At 42.6% G+C, this 26075-nt stretch overlaps 1 protein-coding gene across 5 annotated transcripts in view; it reads right to left on the minus strand.

Annotated features, from left to right (window-relative positions):
* The window catches only part of ANK3 (ankyrin 3), a 378647-nt gene that overhangs the window by 177469 nt on the left and 175103 nt on the right, over nucleotides 1-26075 (minus strand). For all 5 annotated transcript variants that reach the window (XM_090056583.1, XM_090056581.1, XM_090056580.1 and 2 more), the window contains exons 9-11: nucleotides 12791-12889; nucleotides 4878-5075; nucleotides 1754-1852 (exon numbers count right to left, since the gene is read on the minus strand). In XM_090056583.1, the coding sequence (XP_089912709.1) occupies nucleotides 1754-1852; nucleotides 4878-5075; nucleotides 12791-12889 (396 nt within the window). The remainder of the gene's footprint in view (nucleotides 1-1753; nucleotides 1853-4877; nucleotides 5076-12790; nucleotides 12890-26075) is intronic.

The following is a 26075-nucleotide window of genomic DNA, read 5'->3' on the forward strand; positions in this document are numbered from 1 at the left end:
GTGAGAGACTGTCACCTTTATTTTGACTACAGATGTAGTGATTCTTAAATGTGCTATTTCTAACTTCATCTTGGCAGCTCATTGTAATATACTGATGACCCATCACACAAGTGGAAGGCAAAACACTGGTGCTGCCAAATTTGTTGAGCAATTCTTGCTCATTCTTTTAAATTATTTTTACTCCTTTGCACTATGTGGATAAGAGTTGGATGAGCTACCTATTTCCATAGTGATGAAACTATAAATAGGGAGCACAAACACAGCATCTCAATACATAATTTTCACCGTGTGTCTCTCACTTACATGCTTAAGGAGCTTAAAGCTAGAACCTGCAGACTGGATCATAACTCCCATGGTGTGGAGGTCATAACTAGAACAGATTCCTTTAATGGGATCTGTAATAGAAAGAGCTTTACTAAGAGTAAGAGTTTTGCACACTGTGCTAATAGCAAAAGTTTTGCATGCTGATTCCATAGGAGGATGGTGAAGTGGCACATAGCCTGCTGCTCTGTGAGCGTGACCGAGCCGTGAACCTAGATAGCAGAATGTTGTGATACAGTGGAATGCGGCAAACACCAGGTGCGTCAGATCACGACTCATCACCATTTTCCTAGCTTGAGATAATGTTTTTTGCTTCAGACTATATAAGCTGTATATTCTTGGGTTGCTATGGGTTCCTTCACTCTGGCAAGAGTTCTGACTTGCGCGGAGCCCTGGCACAGGCTATTGCATCCCCGGGATCGGAACACTTTGGGGCCAGGGGAACCATGCAGGGTAGCGGCTGCTGCCTAAGGCCGATGTGAGGTGACCGTCCTCTCTGCTCTGTTCTATCGCCTACCTCTGCAAGTATCCTTAAATAAAGCTTTGCAAGGGTGAGAACAACTGTGAGTACGTCCTTTGTTCAAGCATGGGGAATCTTCTGGACCCAGGAGTTCAGTCTAAGACAGGATCAGATGTCTGTTCCTTTGCAAACCACCATGTCCTCATGTAGAAAAAGCTCTCCAATTATCACCTTGTCAGTGAAGTAAGATGCTGTAATTAGCCACTCAATTATCTGAAAACTTGAAATAAATAAATCCACACTTCAAAGATTTGAGAGGTAAACTGTTCCCAATTATATCTTGTTTAATTTAATCAATGGAACAGCTAATCCTTTTCTAACTTGACTTATTACCTTTGTATAAGTGACCTTTATTCCTAATTGGTCGAGCTTTTGCAAACATGTAAGAAACAAATTTTCAACTGGTCTCAGTCAGCTTCCAAATTTGTGCCCATAATTTTATTGCACAATCATATACAGGACCAAGTAACAGCACAATAATAGGCTCTCTATCTGATTTGTCATGACAAATTACTGTGACTGGATTACAATAAATTAATAAATTAAATAACCTTTCAAAACCGGACTTTAGTGAAACACACACCTTGTGCTGGCCTGCTGCATATTTGCCAGTTTTATCCCATAAGTTTAAAACTGCAGATACAAATGCAGAGATTTATTTTTTTTTATTTGCCCCGTATGTTTGATTAAATATAATTCCTGGGTGCTGAAATCCATTGTCTTTGTAGATGTTCTGATATGCAATAGCAAGTTACTTTCTAATTTCAGTATTTGTTAAACCACTTGCATTTTGTTAAAAATCATTTAAAATAGTAATAATGTATGTTCCTCAACCAATGTCCATACATTGTATAGTTGAATGGTGTTGTATTTGTGCTAGGAACAAAGCAGCATGTGCAAACAATGCCTTACCTCAGTCACAGCTTGGATAGATGCACCATGTTTCAGGAGAAGCTCCATAACTTTAATTCTGTTTTTCTTGCAGGCAATATGAAGAGGTGTGAAGCCATTCTGTTAATGAGAAAAGATGCACTTTCAGGCACCACCTTTGGCATTACTACAGTATAGTACATGGGTTTTTCTGAAGCTGAAATGTTTTTCAGCAATACCAGAACATACAAAAACTTGTTTCAGTTTGGCTGAATTGCTCATGTTAAGACAAAAAAACAAAGGCAGAAATACCTAGAAAATTTGGAATGTTTCATTTTGACATTTTCAAAATGAAACATTTTGTTTTTCCCATTAAGAGCATTTTTTTGTTTTGAAACTTTCTTTCATTTCATCAAATGTTTTAAAAAGCTCATTCTACCCATTTTCTTTTCATTTCTAATTTTCCTACACTATTTTAAAAAGTCATTTTGGGCTAACCCCAAATATTCGTTGTGTTTTGTTTTGTTTTTAATTTTTCATAACCATCAGTGAACCAGAAACTTAGGTAGTTGCACAATTCTATTTCTTAGGGTTATTTATTGACATTTTTGCCCCTCACAAATTTTGTGCCACTTAATATTAATAAGATTTGTTTGTCATGTGATAATAATATGCAAATATATTTTTAAGGAAAAATAGTTGTACTTGTAGCATTGTGCACATTTAAAGCTGGCACCTTGTTGGTGGGGAAATAATAAGAACTCAGCTGAAGCAAGAAAGCAAGATGTCCAGACCATCCAAGAATGATGCAGCATTGTTTACAATATTCTCTTGAACATTGATGCCAGTCTGAATACATATCACAGAGTAGTTTTAAAAACAGCTGACATAACTGAACTGCAGATCAGATCAAAATTAGCTACATTACTGACTAATAAAGAACACTAGATACTTCATAGCATGAGGTCAGTGAGACTGTCTGCTCCAGTTTAGGGTAAACATTGTAATTCAACCCCCCAGCATAGCATAATGACCAGGCTAAGACTAGACTAAATTACTGCAAAATGGACAGAAATGAAGACAGACAGAACTGTCTGTTGAAGAATACCTTAATGGAAGGAGGCTCCTTAGTTAGTGAATTACTCAAGTAACTTTAATGTTTTCCCTTGTTTTCTAGGATATTGGGCATGTTAGGAACATCCAAGTAGGGAAAGGCTTGGACAGAGTACACTGGATTCTACCTACTTTTAGTCAGGTCATGTCTTCAGGAAATTGTTAGAATGTAGCACAACAGTTTAGTGATTGCTAAAATTATACTAGGGGCTAGACATGGAACACAGGAGGTGCTATTAAAGCCCGCTTTACTCCCATCTCATTCTTTATGTTAAGAATTCAACTTTATGCAAGTGAGTTAAGAAATAATGACATGTAAGCTTTCTAAGCAGAGCAGTGATTGAATACTTTCTTTTAGAGCTGTGCAAAGCTTTGGTCACTGATTCAATTTAGAGGAGATTTGGCCCCATTCAGCAGCCAAATCTTCAAATCCAAATCAAATCAGGAGACCCGTTAATCTCTCTGAATTGAACTGGAAGCCTCTGATTCGATTTGAAGAGATTCGATGATTCAGCCATAGACACAGCTTTATATGTTTTTCTACATAACTCAAGGTACCAGGCACAGCTCGTGAATGCTGATATAGTGGGTAGGATGGACTATCCCATGGGAGCACTAGTGGGGTCCCTCATGCATTTGCCAGTGGACCTGGAAGTGGACCAGAAGAATTTCTGGTCCACTTCCAGGTCCCCCACAAAGTGTGCAGGGGACCCCCCCACCCCTCTGGCTCAGCGACTGGTGCCTGTTAGGTCTGGGGGGTACCCAGAGTGCCCCTCGTGGCTGATTGCTGAGCTGGGGAGTGCAGTGGGGGGGTCAACTTCTGGTCCACTTCCACTTCCAGGTCCACCACCGAGCGCACTGCGTGCCCCTGTGAGACACTCCATCCACCCCACCATCTCAGCATTCACAAGCTGCACCTGGTACCTTGAGGTACATAGAAAAAATATATAAAGCTGTATCTATGGCCAAATCGCTGATTCTCCAAATCAACATTGAATCTTTAGATTCAGATTCAGCTGAATCAAATCAGCGAATTGAATCACTGTCCCCCAAATTGGGCCGAATCCGAATCCAAATTGAATCCTGCCCACTTCACACACCCCTACTCTCTTTCAAGCCCGCTCCAAATGTTCTGAAACATGAAATGAGGCATCAGTTATTTCTGAAGGCAACACTAAGTAATACACACTGTCTTACCAAGGAGAGAAAAGGAACCCATATAGTAAGATGAGGGAACAGATAGAACTGAGTGGCTGAAAGAAAATAAGCTTTTGAATTGGAACTATTTGTAAAAAGAACTCAAACCCACCCTAATTTTGCACAGGTTTGGAGTTCTATACTCATGACTTACTTAGAAAATCAATACTTGCATAGCATTGACGTGGGTATAACAACATATAAAACCAAAATATAATTAATGTAAGAATTTGAATATGTTTGGGATGACTGTTAAAGATACATTTATAAAGACAGATTTTTTAAGATGGTAAGCCATCAGTATATTTCAGGACAGAGCACAGGCATTGTGGCAGCGGTTTTCCTCATAATAACAGTTGTAGTGTTGAGTTGGCTGGCTGTTTTTTTAAATATAGAAAGGTTATCAAAAAGATGTCAGTCAGTAAGTCATAGAATGCTGTGGATATTTGCTATGCCACTTTTTCTTATTTCATAAAGGCTGCAGATTCAATTCCTCTTGCCAAACACTAGAAAATCAGAAGCTCTTTCAAATTAACTGCTGTATCAGTTAAGATGTCAGTCCCCCAGTCTATCCTAAATCCCAACAAATAATCAAAACGTAAGGACGGCTCTTATTTACACCAGAAACCCAATACATCACCCTGAACATAAATAAAGCTTTATGCAGATAACACAAAGAATGTCAACAAATGAGAATGGCATTTTATTTTTGTGGACTCCATGCAAATACAGTGTATTACCCTCATTGAATGCCAGTTCCTGTTAACTTTCAAGAAACAGAAAACACACTCAAATATTAGCCATTACAACTTTGAAAGAATGTTTAGCTGTGAATAGTAAGCTTCTGTGTACTCACCAGTGCTTTGGCATTAGGATTAGCCTTTTTGTCCAAGAGAACCTTGGCAACTTTGTAGTGGCCACAGTGGGCGGCAACATGCAGTGCAGTCAGATAGTCATTAGTGACATCATCAACAGGCACGTTGTGCTGAATCAGAAGCTGAACACAGTTTAAATGATCTCCTTGTGTTGCCATATGCAATGGAGACAAACCATTCTGTAAACAAAAAGAAACTAACTGAATAGACAGATATATGAAAACATTTGTGACTGAAAACTTTCTTTGAAGCACAGCTTTACAAGCTCTATTGTCATGTGAAATCCCACACTACATCAAATGGAAACTAATGCACTGGAGAAAATTCTGAAGTCTGCTTAAAACAAAAACTATGGCTAGTCCCTTCCCCCTCAGCTTGTATGAGCTTTTACTAGCATATGGGTGTCCTAAATCATATGAATCTAACAAGCAGGAGCATTTTTACACTAGATCATCTATACTAGAAGTTATACCCATATATAAATACCATTTAAATTATATAACTATATTAACATCACCCTTACTAGACAACCAAAAGCTTGGACAAAGGAAACATGGACAAAGTAAAACCTGTGTAAGGAATTTTGGATGGAGCCAAATGGAAAGATTTCTATGGAGACAATAGCTGCATATGAAAATTGTTTTTTGCACTGCATATAACACTTAGGCAACTATCTGTCAAATATGAATTTATCTATGAAACATTAGTCACATTAAAATAAATTAAATACATACACACACACCAATGACAGAAATGAATTATTCTCTCAGACAGAATTATCAGTGACTGATTCTTTTTCATAGAAAAAATACACAAGTACAAATTGATGTTGTTTGAAGAACTGCACATTGGTTTCTTAAGCCAGATACAGTACCAAAAACTACATTTTGAACTGCCAGTTATTTAGCTTCATCGTTCTAAAGCCAAAAGCATTCTGTAAATTTTTAATATTCAATTATTCAATTATTTATACTTAATGAAAACAGATTCCATTTCACTTACTATCACAGTAATGCTTTATCTTGGTGATAACGTAATCCAGATGGCTGAAATATGGCTTTTAGATCTAAAAATACTGCAGACTTACTGCCAAGAAAAATTTAAACTCTTTCTCACAGATGTGGTGCCCTTATGTGACCATGGGTAACATAAGCAAAACACCAATATAAATGCTCAGTAGCTGTATTTCTCAGCCTTTCTGAAACAGAGGCCTCCTTTTTTCTAATAGGCCATATGATATGAGAAATGACAAAAATTACAAAAAAAGGAGCAAATGCATGATAAAATACATGTTAAAAAGCAGCAAAGAAGAATGAAAGAAGGTGAAATAAAGCATGGCATCTGAATTACATAATTCTAAAGCAGTCTCAGCTGGATCACATCTTAGCATAGGACTCATGAGCATGACTCTTCCTGTACACAATGATGCAGATCAGCTCCCTTTCCATTTCCAGTGGGAACTGCTGCAGTTATTTACTTGATATTTGGAAAGTATTTGATACATTTTAGTTGTCTTTTAATGTGATTTAGCAATTTAAAACAAAGGGGAGAGTTAGCACTAAATAACAATGCTCTCCAGACAACAGCTTGAGAACCGCTGATGTGACAAATTCCTGTAAGCCATTCTGATTACAGTGAGAATTACCTAGAAGATGCAGGCACCATTAAATATTGTGCACTGTTAAATATTTAGTGAAATGTAAACAATAACAGTGAATCCATCACACATGTATAACCCGTAAGTGAGTGGGACAACTTGGAAGGCATGGAAGGTATTCAGAGTCTCAAGGGTAGCTATAAGGGAAGGAACTGTGTATTAAAGTAGAAATGTGTGGGAAGGAGGCAGGAAAAGATCAAAACATCCAGCAGACAAATGTGAGGAGTAGAGCCTAAGGGAAAGTAGGAAGGGAGCAGAGGTCATCAAGGAGCATACTAATATGTGAAAGTTAGCAGAAAACTCGAGAAAATCTTTTGAAGACCAGAAAAGTATAACTAGGAGCAAAAAGACCAGGGCACAGAGCCAGACTGAAAAGAAATTTTGCAATGGACACGTAAAGGATGATGGAAGACTGGTGTTTTGGTTAAAGCACTGGACCCAAAATGGGGTTTATTCTTGGTTTTGCTAGATTATCAATAAAATGTGATACTCTAGACAAATCATTTAATATTTTTGTGCCTGTATCACCCACATGTAAAATAAAAGTACAGGGCAGAACATTACTCCCCCTTCCGCATCCATGTTGTGAAACATAATTAATGTCTGTAAGCAGTATTTTGGGGTCCCAAGATGGAGCAGCTATCTGAACCTCCTGTGACAGTAGTATGGCCTTCTGGCCACTCTTAAAAGGATCTCATAGCACTGCAGGGCACCATGCCGCTCTAGATGAGAGTTACCAATGTACTGGATTGCCACTGGGAACATAAAATGTGAAGTAGCTGAGTAGAAATCAGGGAAGATCACAGGCCAGCTATGGACAAATGTGCATATGGAACTTTTTTTTTAAAAACAGGAACGGCTGATCAGGAGTGGACAACAGATGTTATTTTCTAAGAATTACAGATGTACAACTTGGGAGTGATATACATGTAGCAAAACTGCTCCAGTTTGAACCTTAGATGAACCAGTATTAAAGTTGGAGCTGTTTTGTGCTTCATTTGTATTTCTCCCTGCATTTGTATTGCTCCCAGCTCCCGTACACTTAACTGTTAGAATGTAACAGCTGCTGCAGGGCTTGGAGAAGAGTCCCGCCCCTCTTTTTAAATGACTCCAAATGTACTTTATTCACACCCATGGGAATACAGCAAGATATGGATGGTTATATGATGCTTGAGAAGAAAAGTAGTAGATGACCAGCTCAAATTCCACATCAAAGAGATGGCTGGCAAAGATGCATCGTATTGAAAACCAGTAACAAAGAAGACACTTCGCTCTTGCATAGCAATTTTTATGCTTCCTCTGTAGCTGTTAACATGTTTCATGCTGGGGAGAGGTTCAGTTGAATTAAATTCACCTTTTTTAAAAACATGGACACTGATGCACAGAAAAATGATTAACTTTGCCCAATTACCTGCGGCAAGGGCATGCAGCAGAGCGGAGTGGGGACAGACAGTATTGTGGCAGATATGACAGGGACCAGAAAGATGAGCAGCAGATCAAGCAAGGAATGCAAAAAACACAGAGGCAGACTGGGCAGGGAGCACAGAACAGGGAGCAGAAAGCAGAACAGCAGCTCAGGCAGGGGAAGGGGATCAGAGTGGCACTTGGAATGGATACGGGGCTAATTTGTAGCACACCTGCCAAAAAGGTTGCCCCCCTACTGTAATAAGAGTGGAGGTCCTTTCAAGGGTGCCACAGGTGTCATGCAGTACCAATACTGTAAGGTTTGCAAGCACCAACATAGAATACTCAGGACTAGAATGCAGATTCCTTGTTCCCAGGCTATTAGGCCATTCTGCCTTCTCTAAGAAGAAAACTAAGGATATGGCAATGTGAAAATGCAAACACCACACTAAGCACTGTGCTAGGAGTTAATAAGAACTTATTTATAGATCAGCCTTCAGGCTTTTCTCTTATAGTGAAAGAGTTTTTTCTATCACTTGAAAAGTATAAAAGTTAACATTCTTTCTGAAGATTTATCTATCTTCAAGAAGTTATGACTTGATTAAAAGAGAACTATTCACCATACGGCATAGGGTGGGTAAGATAACTAGTAGAGTGGAAGTGCTTGGCTTTAGGAAGGCTAACTTCAGTGTGCTTAGGCGTCTAATCAATGATGCACTGCAGGATAAGAGTATTGGCAAAATGGGAGTCCAGGAAGGATGGTCATTTCTAAAGGAAATGATCTTTTGGGCTCAGAGGGAAACTATCTCAGTAAGAGGGAAAAGGGGGAGCAATTAGTGACAGACGGGGGGTGGGCATGGCTGATCTATTCAATAAGATGTTTGCCTCTGAGTTCCTGAACTGGGGTCAAGATAAGTCTCCTAATGGGCTCTTAGACTGGCATCAGAGAGATACCAGACCACCAACTGTTGAGGGTGACTTGGTGCAGAGTCATTTGGATGGATTGAATGTGTTCAAGTCAGCAGGCCTGGATGAGCTGCATCCAAGAGTACTGAAGGAATTGGCTGGTGTCATAGCGGAACCACTGGCACGGTTGTTTGAACACTCGTGGTGCTTGGGTCAGGTCGCGGAGGACTGGAAAAGGGCCAATGTGGTCCCCATTCTGAAGAAGGGGAGGAAGGAGGATCTGAGTAATTATAGACTAGTCAGTGTCACCTCGATCCTTAGAAAGATCTTTGAAAAGATTATGAAGGATCATATTTGTGGGAGTCCAGTCAGAAAAATAATGCAGCAGGGAAATCAGCATAGCTTCATAACAGGTAGATCATGCCCTACCAATCTGGTTTCATTTTATGACAGGGTTGCAAAATGCTTAGACGCAGGAGTAGAGGTGGATGTTGTTTTCTTAGATTTTAGCAAGGCCTTCAATACAGTATCTCATCCCATTCTCATTAAAAAATTGAGACTGTGACAGATGTTTACACGGTCCGGTGGGTGGCCAATTGGCTTAGTGGTCGCACCCAGAGAGTGGTAGTAAATGGGTCGGTATTGACCTGGAAGGATGTGGGTCGTGGGGTCCCACAGTGTTTGGTCCTTGAATCTGTACTTTTCAAAATCTTCATCAGAGACTTGGATGTGGGTGTGAAGTGTATTCTGTCCAAGTTTGCGGATGATACTGAATTGTGGGTTGAAGTGCACACTCTGGAGGGTAGGGAATGATTGCAGGCAGATCTGGACAGGTTAGAAAAGTGGGCAGTACACAATAGGATGCAGTACAATAAGGACAAGTGCAGAGTGCTGCACCTAGGGTGCAGAAATATCCAGCACACCTACTAGCTGGGAAGTGACCCTCTCAGAAGCACAGAAGTAGAAAGGAATCTTGGAGTCATAGCGGACTCCCACGATGAACATGAGTTGTCAGTGTGACAAAGCTAACAGCATTTTATCGTGCATCAGTAGATGCATGACAAATAGAATCAAGCAGGTGATACTTCTGCTCAATGCGGCATTGGTCAGATGGCAGTTGGAGTACTGCGTCTAGGTTTGGGTACTGTACTTCGAGAAGGATATTGATAGACTCGAGAGGGTCCAGACGAGGGCCACTCGTATAGTTAGGGGCTTACAGGACAAGCCCAATGAGGAGAGACTGAGGGACCTGTACCTCCTCAGCCTCCACAACAGAAGGCTGAGAGGTGATCTTGTGGCCACCTACAAATTCATTAGGGAGACGCTGCAAGGGATCGGAGATGATTTGTTCACCAGGGCGCCTCTTAGGGTAACAAGAAACAAAAGTCACAAACTGACAGAGAGCAGATTTAGGCTAAATATCAGGAAAAATTTCTTCATGGTAAGGGTGGCCAAATTTGGAATGGGCTTCCAATGGAGGCGGTGCTCCCTCCTACCTTGGGGATCTTTAAGAGAAGGCTGGATAGGCATCTGGCTGGGGTCATTTGACCCCAGCACTCTTTCCTGCCTAGGCAGGGGTCAGACCGGATGATCCATTGAGGTCCCTTCCAACCCTAGCATCTATGAATCTATAAACTGAGCCAAGTGTTTTTTTCCAGAGAACAATATTGCAGTTCAGTGCCAAATGAATAGATTCATTAACATCATTCAAAGGTATTCTGCCTCAGCTTACCTCACAAATACAGTCTAAATTAACAAATCAGAGAGAGAATGGAACAAGAAATACTTCCCTTTTCTTATGTTCATTTTTTAATATCTAGTATTGATCCCCTCTCCCCTGAAGAAAGGCTTGTATAGCATTTTAGTGTTTGGTATTACATTATTTAAGCCAGTTCTGTAGCTTGTGGCTCTACAATTTCAAATCCTGAAGCACATACTCTTACTTTTCTGATAGATTTTTTTTTAGGTGAGGCCACAACATTTGGGGAAGTTTTGCAGATCTCATTCTTTAAAATGACTATGTCTTTGAAGGGACACATTGGAAAGGAAAAAAAAGGTTAAAAAACTCTTAAAGAATAAACTAGTATTCAAATAGGTGGTTAAGTTTCAAGGTAATTAATATCGGTACTGCACATTCTAAAAACAAGGGATAGTTCCTGAAAACTGTGACCATGCTATTTTTAACAGAAACAAAACAACAGGGCTAAAGTTGTTTATGTGAATTTAATCACAGACCCACCAAAGACTGGGGAGAGCTATTGGAAGGCAGGGCAGATTAAATCTGGACAGGGAAGATGATTTAGTTTGAGGGAGGTAACTCTATAGAGAAAGGCGCATAGCCTTCTCTCCATATAAATGTGCTCCAGGCTTGGGTACAGATATTCAAAAAGCCTGAGGTGGAATTGATCTATGTTATGTGGTTTTCTGTAAGCTGCAAAGTTTAGATTGTTACAGAACACACATTTGCCCTTTAGTGGTGGGAGGAAAAATCTTTAACTGGGTTTTGCTATTTTACACCAGTTTGTGTGTGCCAAACTTCTGTTCTGTTATGGGTATAGACTGGTTTCCTATCACTTATACCAGTAAAAGTATCTGTACCTGGCCCAGGTATCTCTGTGAAGGCTATGTGTATTCACACCCTGCTCAAACAGCTGCACAACATATCAGCAGCAGCAGGAGGAGCTCACATGTGCAGGGCTGCAAGTTCAGAGCTTTGGGAGTCAATGGCAATTCTGTATACAGATGAAGGGAAGATCTTCTCATTCGCTCATTCTCATTTGCTCATGTCACATTATCTATGACAGGATATGTCAGGGACGTGAGACAGACCAAAGATGGTGCCATATCCAAACTACATGCTAAATATTCCAGTGGGAGGGTGGGAGGAAGGGGGTCTAGAGGGGAGAGAGAGAAAAAAGGAAAGACAAAAGATGATAAGAGGACAGGATAGAGAAAAAAAAGACACAAAATAACACGTGAAAACAAGAAATACTTTAGCGAAATGCTGCTGCATGGCACAAGAAGAGAAAGGATTGCAAAGAAAGGGGCTCCAAAAACCTGTACTGGTACAATGAAAATTTTTATAGCAGTGTTCCCACCTATACATATCAACTTCAATGGAAGGAGGCATACATAGTATGGTGGTGTCATTAGAAATTCAATTGCTACACATACATCAGAGCTATCCCTGGTATCTGAAATAACACTATGTAGGGAACAGCATCAAATGCTCATTTTAATGATAATCCTTATACCTGAAGTTGGCTGCCCACCTTAATGACTGTGATTTGAAATTTCCATGAAGAGCCTCATGAAAGGAAAACAATGAATTTCACATATTTTAACAAGTATAGGGATAAGAAATGGAAAAATTTAGTAACCAGCCTAACAACTCAGAAAATGAGAGCTCCTCTGTAGAGAGACATTACTTTATTTTTATCATTTAACTCTACTTTGGCCTTGTGGTACTTCTGTAACAAGTTAAAGCCTCAGTGTAATCTGTATACCTTCGTTCCAAGCAAATATTTTCTATCCATCCAAATTCCAATTGGTAGAAATAGTATTTAACTTCTACTGCATCATCATATAATCCTCTTCACAAATGAAAACACCTCTGCTTAGCATCCATGAACAACAACATTCAACACTGCTCTTTGAACAAAGGATCTTCCATGCACCAGTTCAGGACTGTCCCATTTCTAAGCGGCTGAGTGCACGCTATGCAGGTTGCACCATTGTGGGTCACAGGCTCCCCTCTCAGAGGCCACACATGGCCCATGGACGAGATGGACAGTCCTATGCTAGTTTATGTAGATAATATGAAGATAGGAAGTTAGTATCCAACCCCTAACCCAGCTAAAATATACAGCACTGTGAAAACAGAATGATCAAATATTATTTAGCAGATAGTTAAAGCGTACTAGTTACCTTGGTCTTTGAAAGAATAGGGGCACCACGATCAAGCAACATTTCAACGACCTGTTCATGGCCGCTTCTTGCTCCACAGTGGAGAGGGGTCAGCCCATCCTATTAAACACAAACATTGTAATCCATTTACTTCAGATATAGTGAAATATCATGCACTTAAAAATAGAAGAATTTTTGGGCATGTGAGTCCTGTATGCAGCGGGTCAGGTAATATTGCTTGAATCATTTATTCCACAAATGAAACAATATTTTCAAGTAAAAACGATTTGATCTTTTTTATTGCATATTCAACTCTAGTAGACATATAGCTAGGATTATAATGGTATGATCAATCTGTAATTCAAACTACAACTGCACTTTCATTCAGTGAGCCTGCTGCTCAGTCTAACTCAACATATTGAGGACAGTTTTGAAAGAGGCCAAATCACCAGAGCTGCGTTTGTCGACCTAACAGTATCCTATGATACAGTTAACCACTGATGACTCTTCCACAAGACCCTGGAAATGACAAAAGATCTACACCTTACACAGCTGATATGAACCCTGCTTGTAAACAGCCCTTTTTTGTCAAACTGGATGGGAAGTGAAATGGATGCAGCCTAGGGCTGTGCAAAGCTTTGGTTACTGATTCGATTTGGAGGCGATTCGGCCTGATTCGCTGGCCAAATCTCCAAATCTGAATCAAATCAGGAGAACCATTAAAAGGTTTGAATTAAATCCAAAGCCTCTGAATTGATTCAGAAAAGATTCAGAGATTCGGATTGGCTGGGGAGAGGCAGGTACAGCTAGTTGGCTGCAGGTTCTCCCGAGGCTCCTCTGGCTGTGTCTGCCTTTCCCCGGGCAGGAGGAGCTGCGGGAGAAGCTGCCATGGCTGTCCTGCCTGGCCCCATCCCCTGCCCGGCTCCAGCCTCCTGGCACTTAAAAAAAAAAAAAAAAAAAAAAGGCAATCAGGGCCTCTGAGGGCTCGTGGGCAGAGCCCCCCTGCACAGCATGGGGTAGTAGGGGGCAGCAAGGATTGCCCCCACCACCACCTGGCATGTGCTGCCAGGGCACAGCTGCAGCATGACTCAGCAGGGCTCTGCGTGCTGTCTGGGAGCTGGGACTGCTGGGGCTGAGCGGTGCCAGGCTCCAGCTGACCTTATAAGGTCTCACTCATTTTTTGAGCAATTGGCAATTAGTGTGTAACACCTGTACCTCGCAAGTGTGTGTGGCAGTAGGGAGTCGGCCCTCCCCCTCCCCTGGACAAGCCACTGACGGCCTCATCCTGCTCCCCACTGGGGCCCTGCAGCCACACATCATGGCCCTGGGCCCTAAGACCCAAGCACCGCCCAGCTCAGCCCCAAGTCCACCCAACTTCCTCTCTCCCCCCCTACAGTGGCCTCAATCTCCCTCTCCCCCTCCCCCCCATTTACCTGCTGGAGCTGCTCTGCAGGCTGCCTCGGGCCATGTGCAGGTAAATGTATGTGGTGTCCCCTGTTTCACTGCCTTCCTCCTGCTCCCTCTCAGCTCCCTGCAGGCTGGAACTCTGCCAGCCTGCAGGAAGCTCATTGCATAATTGAAAAATCCACAGGTTTGTCTGGTAAAATGAGAAATCCACATTTGCCTCCAGTAACAGTTAAAATCTACAGTTTACTCCATTTTTCCGTGAGAAACAGAAAACCCTGATCCCTGTTCATTACAATGTACCTGATTCCTACTAATCTCTTCACTCCACAGATGTCAATGACCCTCTCTCCTTTTTAATATTCTTGATAACCATCTTTATCTGAAGGTGCACAAGTTTGTTTAATTATATAATCTAACAAACTTGTGGACCTTCAAATAAAGTTGTTTTGATCTTGAACTGATAATATAGTGGGAGGCCGCTCCTGGCCTGTTCCAGTCAGGGGATATGAGTATTGGCTGTGCAGGGTGCTGAGCTCAGCAGGGGACAGAGGTGGCAGGCAGGTGCCTCTTTCCTGCAACTGATACCTACTCACTCTTGAGGTGTCCAATGCTGGCCTGGGAGCTCCAGCGGTGCCGGCCCCCAGCTCCTCTATGTCAAGCTGTGATGCCAACCACATCTGTTGTCCCCCCTTTTCTGAAATCCTAGATCTGCCCACGGTAGTATATAAAAGTATCTTGAGGTTATACAACTGGGCTAGTGAGTCTGAATTTTGACCCTTTAACAGGACAGTTTTTATCATAATTTGTTCATTTCTAGTTATATTTCTAATATGAAAACATTTCTTAAATAACATGATAACATCATCTAAGATTACAGGGTGTTTTGATTGTTTTTTGACTTGTGCCTTGTTTACAATGTTTAAATAAACTGTCTCATGTGCTGAACACTAGGATGGAATCTACTGTATATCTCTCTTAAGCAATTCAGAGTAATGTCAAAATGATTTTTCAGTGCCATATAGCATTATGCTTGTTACAAATAATAGTCACTGATTCAGTGAAAAGAAGAAAGAAGAAATATTTTCAACGATATTCAATCTCCAATTGGTTACAACCAAGAAAAAATTGCACAAGTTGTAGCAACACAGTAAATACACTGACTATGCACTAAATATACCAGTGAAGATTTTTCCATGAAAAGGATGGAGCTAAACAAACAATTAATTTTAGAACGTCTATTATATTTTCATACAGTTAATGAAAGAACTATTTGTTCTATTTGTCTAATAAATATTCCCTAAAAACTACATATAAACTGTAGTGACCAAAACATATTATCATTGTTTTATAAAATTATGTCATCAAACTATTTCACAGCATACTCTAACCAGAATAAAGTAGTAAATATCTCAACATTACTAAGCTAACTCCTGATCACCTGAAACCTTGATGTTTCTCAGTTTACTCCTTTGGGCTAGATCATCAGCTTACAATTGCTCAGTGCAAGAAGCAGTTTGGGAGGGAGAGACTGTGACTCAAAAAACCTTAAACTCCCTTCATTCTTTGCACACACAGGTCCAGGCCATAATTTGGCTTTTTATTTGGCCATATGTTAGACTACTTTAATTTTACCACAGTACTGGTTCAAACTCTTACTTTACTTCTGCAAGTACTGGTTAAACTGACTGGTCTGATCTGGCCCTCAATGATGTCAGGGGATGTTTGTTATTGATCTTAAGCTACATAAACACATTCAAAGGATCTGGGAGAATTATCCCAGGTTTGGTCTCATGGTAGGAAAACTTACTCAGAGCTGTGTGTACAGACATTCGAATACTGAGGCCCTGAATAGTGGAGAGCTTGCAGTGCTGACACTGAAGCCAGGGAAGGACCCTGTGCCCACACTATACTCTGAAGACTCCTTCAGTTTGCCTGGCAACAGATGGCAGCAGTGCATATGGCAGCCCTAATTGGCTAACCCAGACTACCCATAGTTAGCCTGTGTTGTACAGGCATTCATTCTCCTACGAGAAACTCTCTTGCAAGTGATTTAACTGTGATTGTTCCCAGGTTATTTTTTGCCTGGAATGACTATTTTTATTTTGGGAGAAAAAGCCTGAGCATCTGTACACACATGGTTTCTCCTAAGAGAACGGTGTATGAGACTGTAATTAGAACAGGATGCAAGGAACTATTTGCATATGTAGGAGGAACAGAATTTGGCCCAGGCCATCCTTATCACACTTTCTGTAATTTCTATATGCTATTTTTTTTCTGTTACTGAATTCTGCAAAGCATTTAGAGACACAGTTCAAACAGAAAAAGCTGTACCAAATAAAGTTGTACTGATCTGTAATATATGGTTACAGTTATGGGAAAGAGGTAGCATATAGCCATAAACTGTAATTTTATCAGCTATAAAGAAATATTTATAATGTACCTTAAATATACTATACAGAAGTACTGCATAACTTCCATGGCAACAGTTTGAATGAGATAAGTGCTTTATGTATAAAACACTAAACACAACGCAAGCAGCCAGTGGTAGAAAACAAATATAATCCATCCTAAACAGTTCAATGAAAGGAAAGTGAAACTCACTTAACTCTGGGTGCAGCTTCCAACTGTAACTGAGAACACTTTGCAGGAAGCATTCTGAGTTACAACAATCCCCTGGACCAAACAGAAGTTCACTGCTGGTGTATTGGAGCCTGGGGGGGAGCCTCCAACAAACCCATTCCACCCTCCAGCAGGGGCTGAAAAACCCCCAGACTGAACTCACTCTGCTCCCTGTCCCCCCTCCCATTCTGAAAACAGTGACAGGCTACGAGGCAGTGCAGACAGAAGTTACAGAAGACACTGTTTTGAAATTTCCTCATCTGACCCCTCATGCAATGAGGGTTCAGATTTTCACCTAACTGGCCACTTTTGAAGCTGTCTGCAACCATACACTTGTGTTTGGTCACAGATAGCTTTCTGTAGCTGATCAGGTGAAAATTGTCACTTCTGGCTCTGCCTTCCAGCTAGTTAGATAGCTGTAAATAGGAACTAAACAACATATAATTTAAATAATACTTTGGCATGCATTAATTGATGCATCTCCAGCAAAGCCAAGCAGGTGATTCTTCTGCTCTGCTCAGCACTGGTGAAAGTGCAGCTGGAGTACTGTGTCCAGTTCTGGGTGCCACACTTTAACAAGGAGGTGGACAAGCTTGAGAGAGTCCAAAGAAGAGCCACCTGTATGCTCAGAGTCTTAAAAGGCAAGCCATACAAGGAAAGGGTGAGGGATCTGGGACTCTTCAGCCTGAAGAAAAGAAGGCTGAGAGGGGAGCTGGTAGTAGCTAACCACTATACTACAGGAGAACATCAGGGGATAGGTGAGGAACAGTTTACCAGGGCAACCAAGGGGAAAACCAGGAGTAATGGCCACAAGCTCCTGGAAGACTGATTCAGGCTCAACTTTAGGAAAAACTTCTTCACAGTCTGGGTGTCCAGACTGTGGAATAAGCTCCCTCCAGAGGTGGTGCAATCGCCTACCCTGGAAATTTTCAAGAGCACACTAGACAATAACCTTGCTGGGGTCATCTGACCCAGAGTTATCTTTCCTGCTTGGTGCAGGGGGCTGGACCTGATGATCTTTGAAGGTCTCTTCTGACCTTATAATCTATGAATCTATGAAATGCAGTCAGAAGCTCTAATAGGCAGCCCAGTTTGGGCTGGCCATATCTGCCAAAGGCTCTAACTGGCAGTCCTACCCCAGCTAATAAACTAGCTGGCCACTGTTAGGACCTTTTGACTGCTGCTGGGAAGACAGTCTCCCCATTTAAGTCCACCTGTAGCAGCAGACTGCAGCCCAGCCAACAGTACTTTCTGTAAGCCCCTCAGGATCCTGTGTTCTTGGTTTTCTGATGTTTGACCCTGCTCAGCTTTGCTTCTGGACTCTGGCAGCTTGGAAATTATCTTTGGCTTTGGTAACTCACCCTCTTACTCTAGAACTCTGAATCAGCCTGTGATTTGGATTCTGCCCCTGGATATAATAATTTGGCCTCCAATTCTAGAACCTTGAACTGGCCTATAACTGGGGATCTGCTTCTGGTATTCCCCCTTGGTTTGGGTACCTTGAACTTTAGCTCCTGTCTATGGTCATCACTTGACAGCCTGCCCACTAGGCCAGACTGCCTACACTCTTTTCACTTGATCAATCTACCTTAAGTATTTATGTAGTGCCAATCACTATATCCTTTAAGCATAAGCAAGCTAATTTTAAAAGGCTACTTAAGTAGTTTAAGCACAAAATGTACTCAGATAACTTCTTAGGGCAAGACAGGGAACATTGTTTCAGTCTATGCCTTTAGATATTTACTCTGATTGAACTGTTGCATTGGAAAATATAGTCAAACAGAATTACAGAACTATGAGATCCATGGAAAGCAGGGCATAATCAGTCAAGCAGAAATACGGAAGAGGAACGGAACCTGAGCAGGGATGGTGTCAATACTGCAAGCAAGTTATTTTTTTATGAGTTAGTGATTCTTACTATTCTATTCTTCAGTATCTGTATATATCTTATTATTTCCTTCTGAAGCCAAGACTTTATCTCTCAATATTTATATAGGGCTACTACTAATTCCAACACTGTAAATATCACCCTTACAAAGCTGAAATATATGGGTCAGCCCAGCTACATTGGTGAATTATAGAGACTACTCTTGTATAGGCAGCTTATTTTTGAAAAGCACCTAAAGCACATTTTACTGACGATACAAAGTTCTGTCACCGAGCTATATGTTGTATGTGAATATATTACCAAAATGAAGATCTACAGCTAACCAGCATGAACATAACCTTATAGCTGACTACTTTATAATCCTGGAAGCCAAAAGGCATAGTACAACAGCATCAAAAGCACTGCCTCAAAGTACAAACTGTAGAATGTACCTTTAATAACAAAGACATTGTTGCTCAATGACCTGTACAGCTATGACAGCAGTGCTGCCCTACTAGTTTTAATCTGCAGAACAAATGTATTTGCCCTCCTCCTAGCTATCTCACCTAACTCACTAGACACTAATGAGAGAAACTGGCCTGTTCTAGGATGGGAAGGGACGTAAGTTAAAAGTGCAGAAAGCCTTTCCTTTTTATGGATGGGGCTTGATAGAATCCATCTGTGTCACACAGAAGAGATATATCTAATAAAGAAGGCATCATATATCTAGAGAAGCATGCTATGGGACATGTTGAGTACCTGATGTGAACACCACAAATACTGCCAGCAAATATTGGCTCATTCATACTGAAGTGCATACCTTGTTCTTTCTAGTGATTTTACTGAAAATGTGTTTAGACCCCAACAAAACATTCAAGTGAACCCCAAAATATGATGCCTTAGAAGGTTCTGTGGAATTTTGCCCTTTGTAGAAAGAAGTTCTATGGCAGAGGAGGCAGCAGACAGCCTGGCTGAACCAGCCAGGGCATAATTTAGACCATGTGTTAGCATAAATTTAACATATAGCTTGAAATGTTACCAGGGAATTTAGATACTTGTTTGGAGAAGTGGACCTATCAGGTGGCCTGCTGTATTAACACAGCTATCATCAGCATCTGTCAAGACTCACACTGTAAACAGCAATCCCACGTTTGTCGCAAAGTGATAATGTGGCTTTAAAGACTTTTTTGTGCTGAAAAGGCTTCAAGGACTCAGCTTGGAATTAGAGATTTCTAATTGTTAAGCAAAGAACAAGTGAGAAAAAACAGAACGTTGAAGCTGGTAATTTAGTATGTGACTCAGAGTTAAGGGTTTATGGAAAAATGAGATGTTGAAATTAAAAGTGGCTGCTATGCATCCAGCACAAGGCTGTAGCATACAGCATTTATCAGAAAGTTTTCCTGAGCCATTAGGATGAGTTTGCAACCTAATACATGTAATATTTTACATTTCACACAGTATACTGTGCTTGCACAGTAATTAAGTGAGTTAGAAATCTATTACAAATTATTATGGCAATAATCGCCAGATGAAGGACTCTTTAAGTATGAAGTCGCATGATAAATCATATCATCTATATTAACTACACCTCTAGAGAGCCTGGAAAGGTGTTCTAGCAATGCCAGTTAGAGAACAGGAAGAATTCCACTTAGATACAGTATTTTAATCCCTGTGGCTGCTTCTCCTTCTCTACACTTCTTAAAAAAGAACAATCCTAAGAAACTCAATGCTGAAAATAAACAAATAAACATGAAGGTGACTTTAACCATACTGCAGCTTCAGTGTGTACTTGGATCACTGGGGCAGATTGGTGTCAATTCCGGTCCTAGAGCCCAGTCTTCCCAACACACACTCCCACCACTCCACTCCACCCAGTGCCCTCTCTACCAGCACCAACTCAGCACGTAGACTCCTGTTTTCACAGACCTGCAAGAATCTCCCTGGTATGTAGAGAGACACTTGTATTCTCTTCCTTTTGCTTATTCCTGGATAACCCAGGAGTATGAGAAGGCAGAGTGGGCAGGGGGTTCATCCATCCTTTTCCTTCTCTTCCATGCTGGGTGTTAAATGGCCAAAGAGGCAGTGAGAAGGGACACCCAGGGATTTACATGGCTCTTTCTGCTGCTGGATGGATGGAAGGGCTGGCACCCATTTAAAAATAACTGCTCTGACAGTGCAATGGTAGCTTCGCTGTAGGACCCTGCTAGGTTTTTTACTTGTCCTCAGATAACAATGAGGCAGTAAGGAGTGCTCCAATCCCACCCAATTTGGAGTATACAGGACAAGTAAAGGATAAATATCTACTTCCCAAATTGCCACTCACATCAAAAGCTGGAGTCCACTTGAAATTGCAAGTTCTCTGGCGTCTGTCAGAAGGACAACACAGACGTAACTAGCCTAAATGACCAGCTAAAGTTTCTCTTTGCATAGCAGAATCCTCTGGTGACACATAGGGTTGCTTATGCCACAATCCCTATTGCTGGGGCAATAGTGGGAGTGTGGAATGAGCAGTGAGCTCTGGGCTTACCAGTATGGGGTGGGATCTGGCTGAAGCCCCTGCTTTTGCATGACTCAGGAGCCCAGTGAATGCTGTAGCTGTTTGCCATTCCCCTCCCTCCCCACTCCCTGCTGAATTCAGTAGCAGGGGCAAAAAGGTGGCAGCAGCTTTCGTTCCTTGGGCTTCAAAGCTGTGTGAAATCAGGGGCTCCAGCCAGATTCCCAGACTACACATGCAGCACAGCCCAAGAGAGGTGAAACCATGCTGCCACGCCCCCTCAGGATTCGCCCTTGCCCCCACTAACCGCAATTTAACTAGACCAGGAAACTAGGTTCACTGATTTGTTTTCAGAACCTAGTATATACCTCTTTGTACTCATTAAGTACTAACACTGAACTATCCAAGAGATGCATGCAAATATTCCATATGTGTTTTAGACACTCTCAGCTAAATCCTAGATCCTGTCTCCAGCCCTAGGGGAATATTATTGTGAACAGACACAGAAGGAATCCTCCCCACGAAAGATATGAACTTCACTTCATCAGCCTCCTAGGTATAGAAACTCATGATCTCGATACAGACATTGGAATTCTGACACACTACAGCCTGCCGGACATCTGACTCCCCAGGTACCTCTCCACTTTTACCTGTGCTGCTACATCCCCCTTCCCTGCCCACCCCAGCCTGTCCCTCACCCCCTGACATCTCCATTTCCATTTTCACTGACTGGCTTTCTTGCCTGCCTTGCATGCCAGCCTCTGGCTTCTTTACTATTCCTTCCATCCAGGAACAGCACACACATGAACTGCAGGTGCTTACTCAGCCTAACAAAGAGATTTTCAACCCGAAAACTGGCATCCCAGGCAGCTAAGCTGAGCTCACCTGGAGCTTCACAACACAACTCTACTACAACCAGCAAGCCTCAGGCCTGTGTGATGGCCAAAACCAAAAGGGTTAATGAGCAATTTATAGCAAAAAAGGGAATCTGCTTTTTGAGAGTATCTGGTAAAGGCACATAATAAATATTGGCTAAAATAGAGCTTATGGAACTGTTTCCTGCAGACACTTCCCATCAGGAGTATAACTGTTTGTATCAATCATGAGACTGACATAAGTTTTAAAAAGCAGAACTAAAAAATAAAACAAAACTGTAGACTTAGCTGATTTAATAAATTTTTGCTTAACGGTCAGAAGGATTAACAAACCTAACCACAAGATATAATTAACACATCTTAAATTTTTTTTAAGTAGGATGGACTTGGGCAGGAAAAATGCTAATCTCAGACCCCAAAGTGATGTGGTATGATTTGCTTATTGGGTAAATCCAAGCTCGGGCAGTAACCTATTATAATAATTTCTAACACCTTTTAACCCCATAGGGTAAGATTGTGAGTGGCTCTAAAGCCAGCGGATTAGCATAGACCAGGATATAAAAAACATGCACGTTAAGTGACCAGTAGGAAGGATGGAACAGAATGGTCATTGCTGTCCCATGCCCCTGGATCTCTTACTCCCAGTGTGAGCGAGAACCAGATCCTGACTGAGAGATCTTCCCCGGTATTTCCTCCGACAGCATGGATAGGGGACAACTGACTTCGCTGGATCAACTTGACATGTACCTGACACTGAGGGACTATCAATAAGTTGCTAACCAAGTGGGAACTCTTTGTTAATTTGTCCGTTTTTATTATCACTGCCAATTTTAACTTTTATTGTTATGTTGTCTGTTTATTAACTTAACCTTTTTATTAACTGTTATATGTGTAAACTATATTTTTTTGCTGTTATAAGTAAAATTCATTTGCTGTTATAAATGAAACTTGTCTTTGCTTCACTCCAACTCCACCTCCTCGATCATGAACCAAACAGCCCAGTGGCTGATACAGTTGCAGCACTCAGTCAGCCTGCAACTAAATTTATATACTCACAGTGCCCAGCTGGCCTGTGACAGGCCTGTAAAAGATGCGGGGGGGGCTAGACTTTCCCCAGCCAGGACTGTGGGCATGTATATGGTAGCTGGAGGTTATGGTGCCTCCTACATGCCTTTCACCAGAGGCATCCTCAGTCCTGGCATTTCCTGGGGCTGCTGCACTGCCAACAGTCCCACCAGGCCTCCCTGATCCTGGCAGAGTGCAGTTTTAATGGTCATGCCTGGGACCTGGGGCTTTCTCCTTCCCCATAGCCCCAGCCCATACCTCCAAGTTCATCCTGGCATAGAAGCTTAACAGCGACTTGTTCCTCCCCTGCTGGTTGGTGATCTGCCCCCTCCAGCTCTGACAGCAGGGCATTAACTAGCTTTTTAAAAAGGAAAAAAGGAAATAGGTGCAGATGGAGTGAGGAGGATGGCACTCACTCCATCTATACCTGGAGCCTGAGGAACCCCAGCAGTGGTAGATTCACTTTGAGGAACACCAGCTGCTCCATCAAACCAGGATCCAAGCAGGTGCAGTGGGATGTCACTACATCCTCAGCAAAGCTGAACACCCTCTCACTTGGAACACTGGTCAGTGGATAGGACAGATGTTCACGGGCAACCGTGGTTAGATCCTGCCACATCTGACTGCGGCTTGCCCAGTAGGCCAAGGTCATTGCACAGCAGTGGCTCCACGTCCTTAGTGAAATAGGCAGCCACCAAGGCCTGAGCACTACCTGCCTGATGGCGGGGTCTGGTGCCTTTGGACCCCACCCTGGAAGCCATTCTGTTAACCCACATTGGCAGCACCTGTAGTGGAGGAGGACACTGGCTGGTGGATGGTATGCTAGCACAGGACAGTGGATCCCCCTCTTCCACTTTCCCCTGCCTCTGTCCTTCTGTCTCCCTGACTCTCTTCACCAGCACCTCCATCTACTGATTCAGTGTTTGGCTGCCACATACAGTGTCCTTCACCCTTGGGTCACACATGGCAGCCAGTATATGGACCGTACTGGACCACAAGGGATCAAGCCATTTCCTGATGCCCTCCTTTAACTGCCTCACCAGTGCCTGGACATCTGGTGACAGCAGTTTGCCCCAGCTCTGAACACTGATCCCCCGGAAGCTCTTCATTGGCTTCCCTCACTAGAGGGATACCTAGCTAAGGTGGGCATCAGCAGCGCTGAGGGTCTTGGTGGCCTCGAGGAAAGATTGAAGACCACAAATACCTGACAGATGGTATCTCACTCAGTTCTGTTCAGGGGCCACTGATCCCAGTCTCCCTGAGCAAGGCCATCTCATGGATGGCCTTCTGTTGCTCCACCAGCTTTTCTAGCACCAGGTATATGGAGTTCCACCAAGTCTCCACATCCTGCATGATTTTCTGTTGTGGGATGTTCAGCTCTGTTTGTTTGTCCTGCAGCATCTTGCCCCCCCTTGATGCTCTGGTGGAAGTAGCTGCCATCTTCCTACATTTTGAAATGAGCTTGCTGGTGGTGCCGGTGCTGTCACCGGCAGCCCTGTCCCCATCCAAGGCATCCCTGACAATGAGGTGCAACTTGCATGTCAAACAGCGGATGCCAACAAAGCTGGTATCATGGACTGCCTTGACCATACTGGCCCCATTGTTGGGGACTCATTGTAGCTCGCCCTGCCCAATGAGCCACCTCTGCACCAAGCGGTTCATTGGCCCCGTGATCTCTGTTGCCGTGTAGAACTCATCCATCACTTCGGCTGGAAGAAGAGCCCACCAACAGCCTAAATGGTCACACCAGTGCCCTGTGAGGAAGAGGTAGGCATGTTCTCCACCCCAGCTCCTTCAGATGTCCAAGGTAAAGTGTAAGGCAACCTGCAGACCTGCCTTGAGCAGTTCCTCCCTCAAGTACTTCCTGCATGCCTCATACAAGGAGGGCACCTCCATCCTGCATGTGGTAGGATGCGGCCATGAATGCCACGAGCTGCCTCAACCCTGCCCGCTCAACTAAGGAGAAGGGCTGGCTATCAACAGCAAGTATCTCTTCGATGTTCTGGATGATCTTGCTAGTCCTTGAAACATGTCCTGCTTTCTGTTCACTTTGCCCCCACTGTTCCAGGGTGGCCTGCCTCTGCTTTGGGTGGACGGGAGCTTTGGAGCAAGAGGGGGACTTCCTTTTGGGCATGCTAGGCTGAGGAGGAGCAAGGGCAAAGGGGTGGTGCCTGCAGAGATGCACAGGGATGTGGTGCTCATGTGTTTTGTTCCCTTGCCCTAGCTGATTTTTGGCTCGGTAGTGCAGGCAGATAGGGTATGTGGGATCATCTGCCAGCTCAAAATGATTCCAGACCACACAACGTGCTTGCTTCTGGGGTGCAGATGCATGTGTGGATGATGCTACATTTTCCCCCTCCTCAGCAGACAGAGGCACAGCAACAGGAGGAGTGGACTCAGCTGAGCCACTTGCCTCCACCTCTACATCAACCTTCTCCAAAGTGCCTTCTGGAGAAGGAGACCTGGCTCTAGGGGAAACTTGAGGGGTGTGGAGCACAAACTCAGATGGTTCCCCCTCCTTCCCCAGAATTTCCCTTGCTAGGGCACTGAGATCCAGCTCCAGCTCCAGCTCTTCCTCTGGCACTGGAAGATTCAGTATGGGAAGTGAAATGGGGGTCAAGGAGACTGTCATGCTGGTGCTGCTGCTTGTTGTTTTCATGGTAGTGGTGGTGGGGGGTTATGGCTGGTGCTCATGGAGGGGATGCAGGCTCAGGCACATGCAGTGGCACTGGCACCCTCTACCCGCTCTTCCGCTCCTCCCTGAAGGTTTGCCACCACTTGCCTTTCCACCATGCTTCATGGTGTGTTTCATGTCTTGCTTATCTTCAAATACATACATTTATTCACATTCCTATATAAATCTGATTATGTGTGTGTGGGTGCAAAGAAACAATAAACATAAAACCAAATATAAATATGTCTTGCTTCCTATATAAATTCTATACTGTGTGTATGCTGCAAGCTTTAGATGTATAGAAA

Source organism: Crocodylus siamensis, chromosome 7, assembly GCF_052110815.1.
Source record: "Crocodylus siamensis isolate JL-2025a chromosome 7, ASM5211081v1, whole genome shotgun sequence".
NCBI classification, from domain to species: Eukaryota; Metazoa; Chordata; order Crocodylia; family Crocodylidae; genus Crocodylus; species Crocodylus siamensis.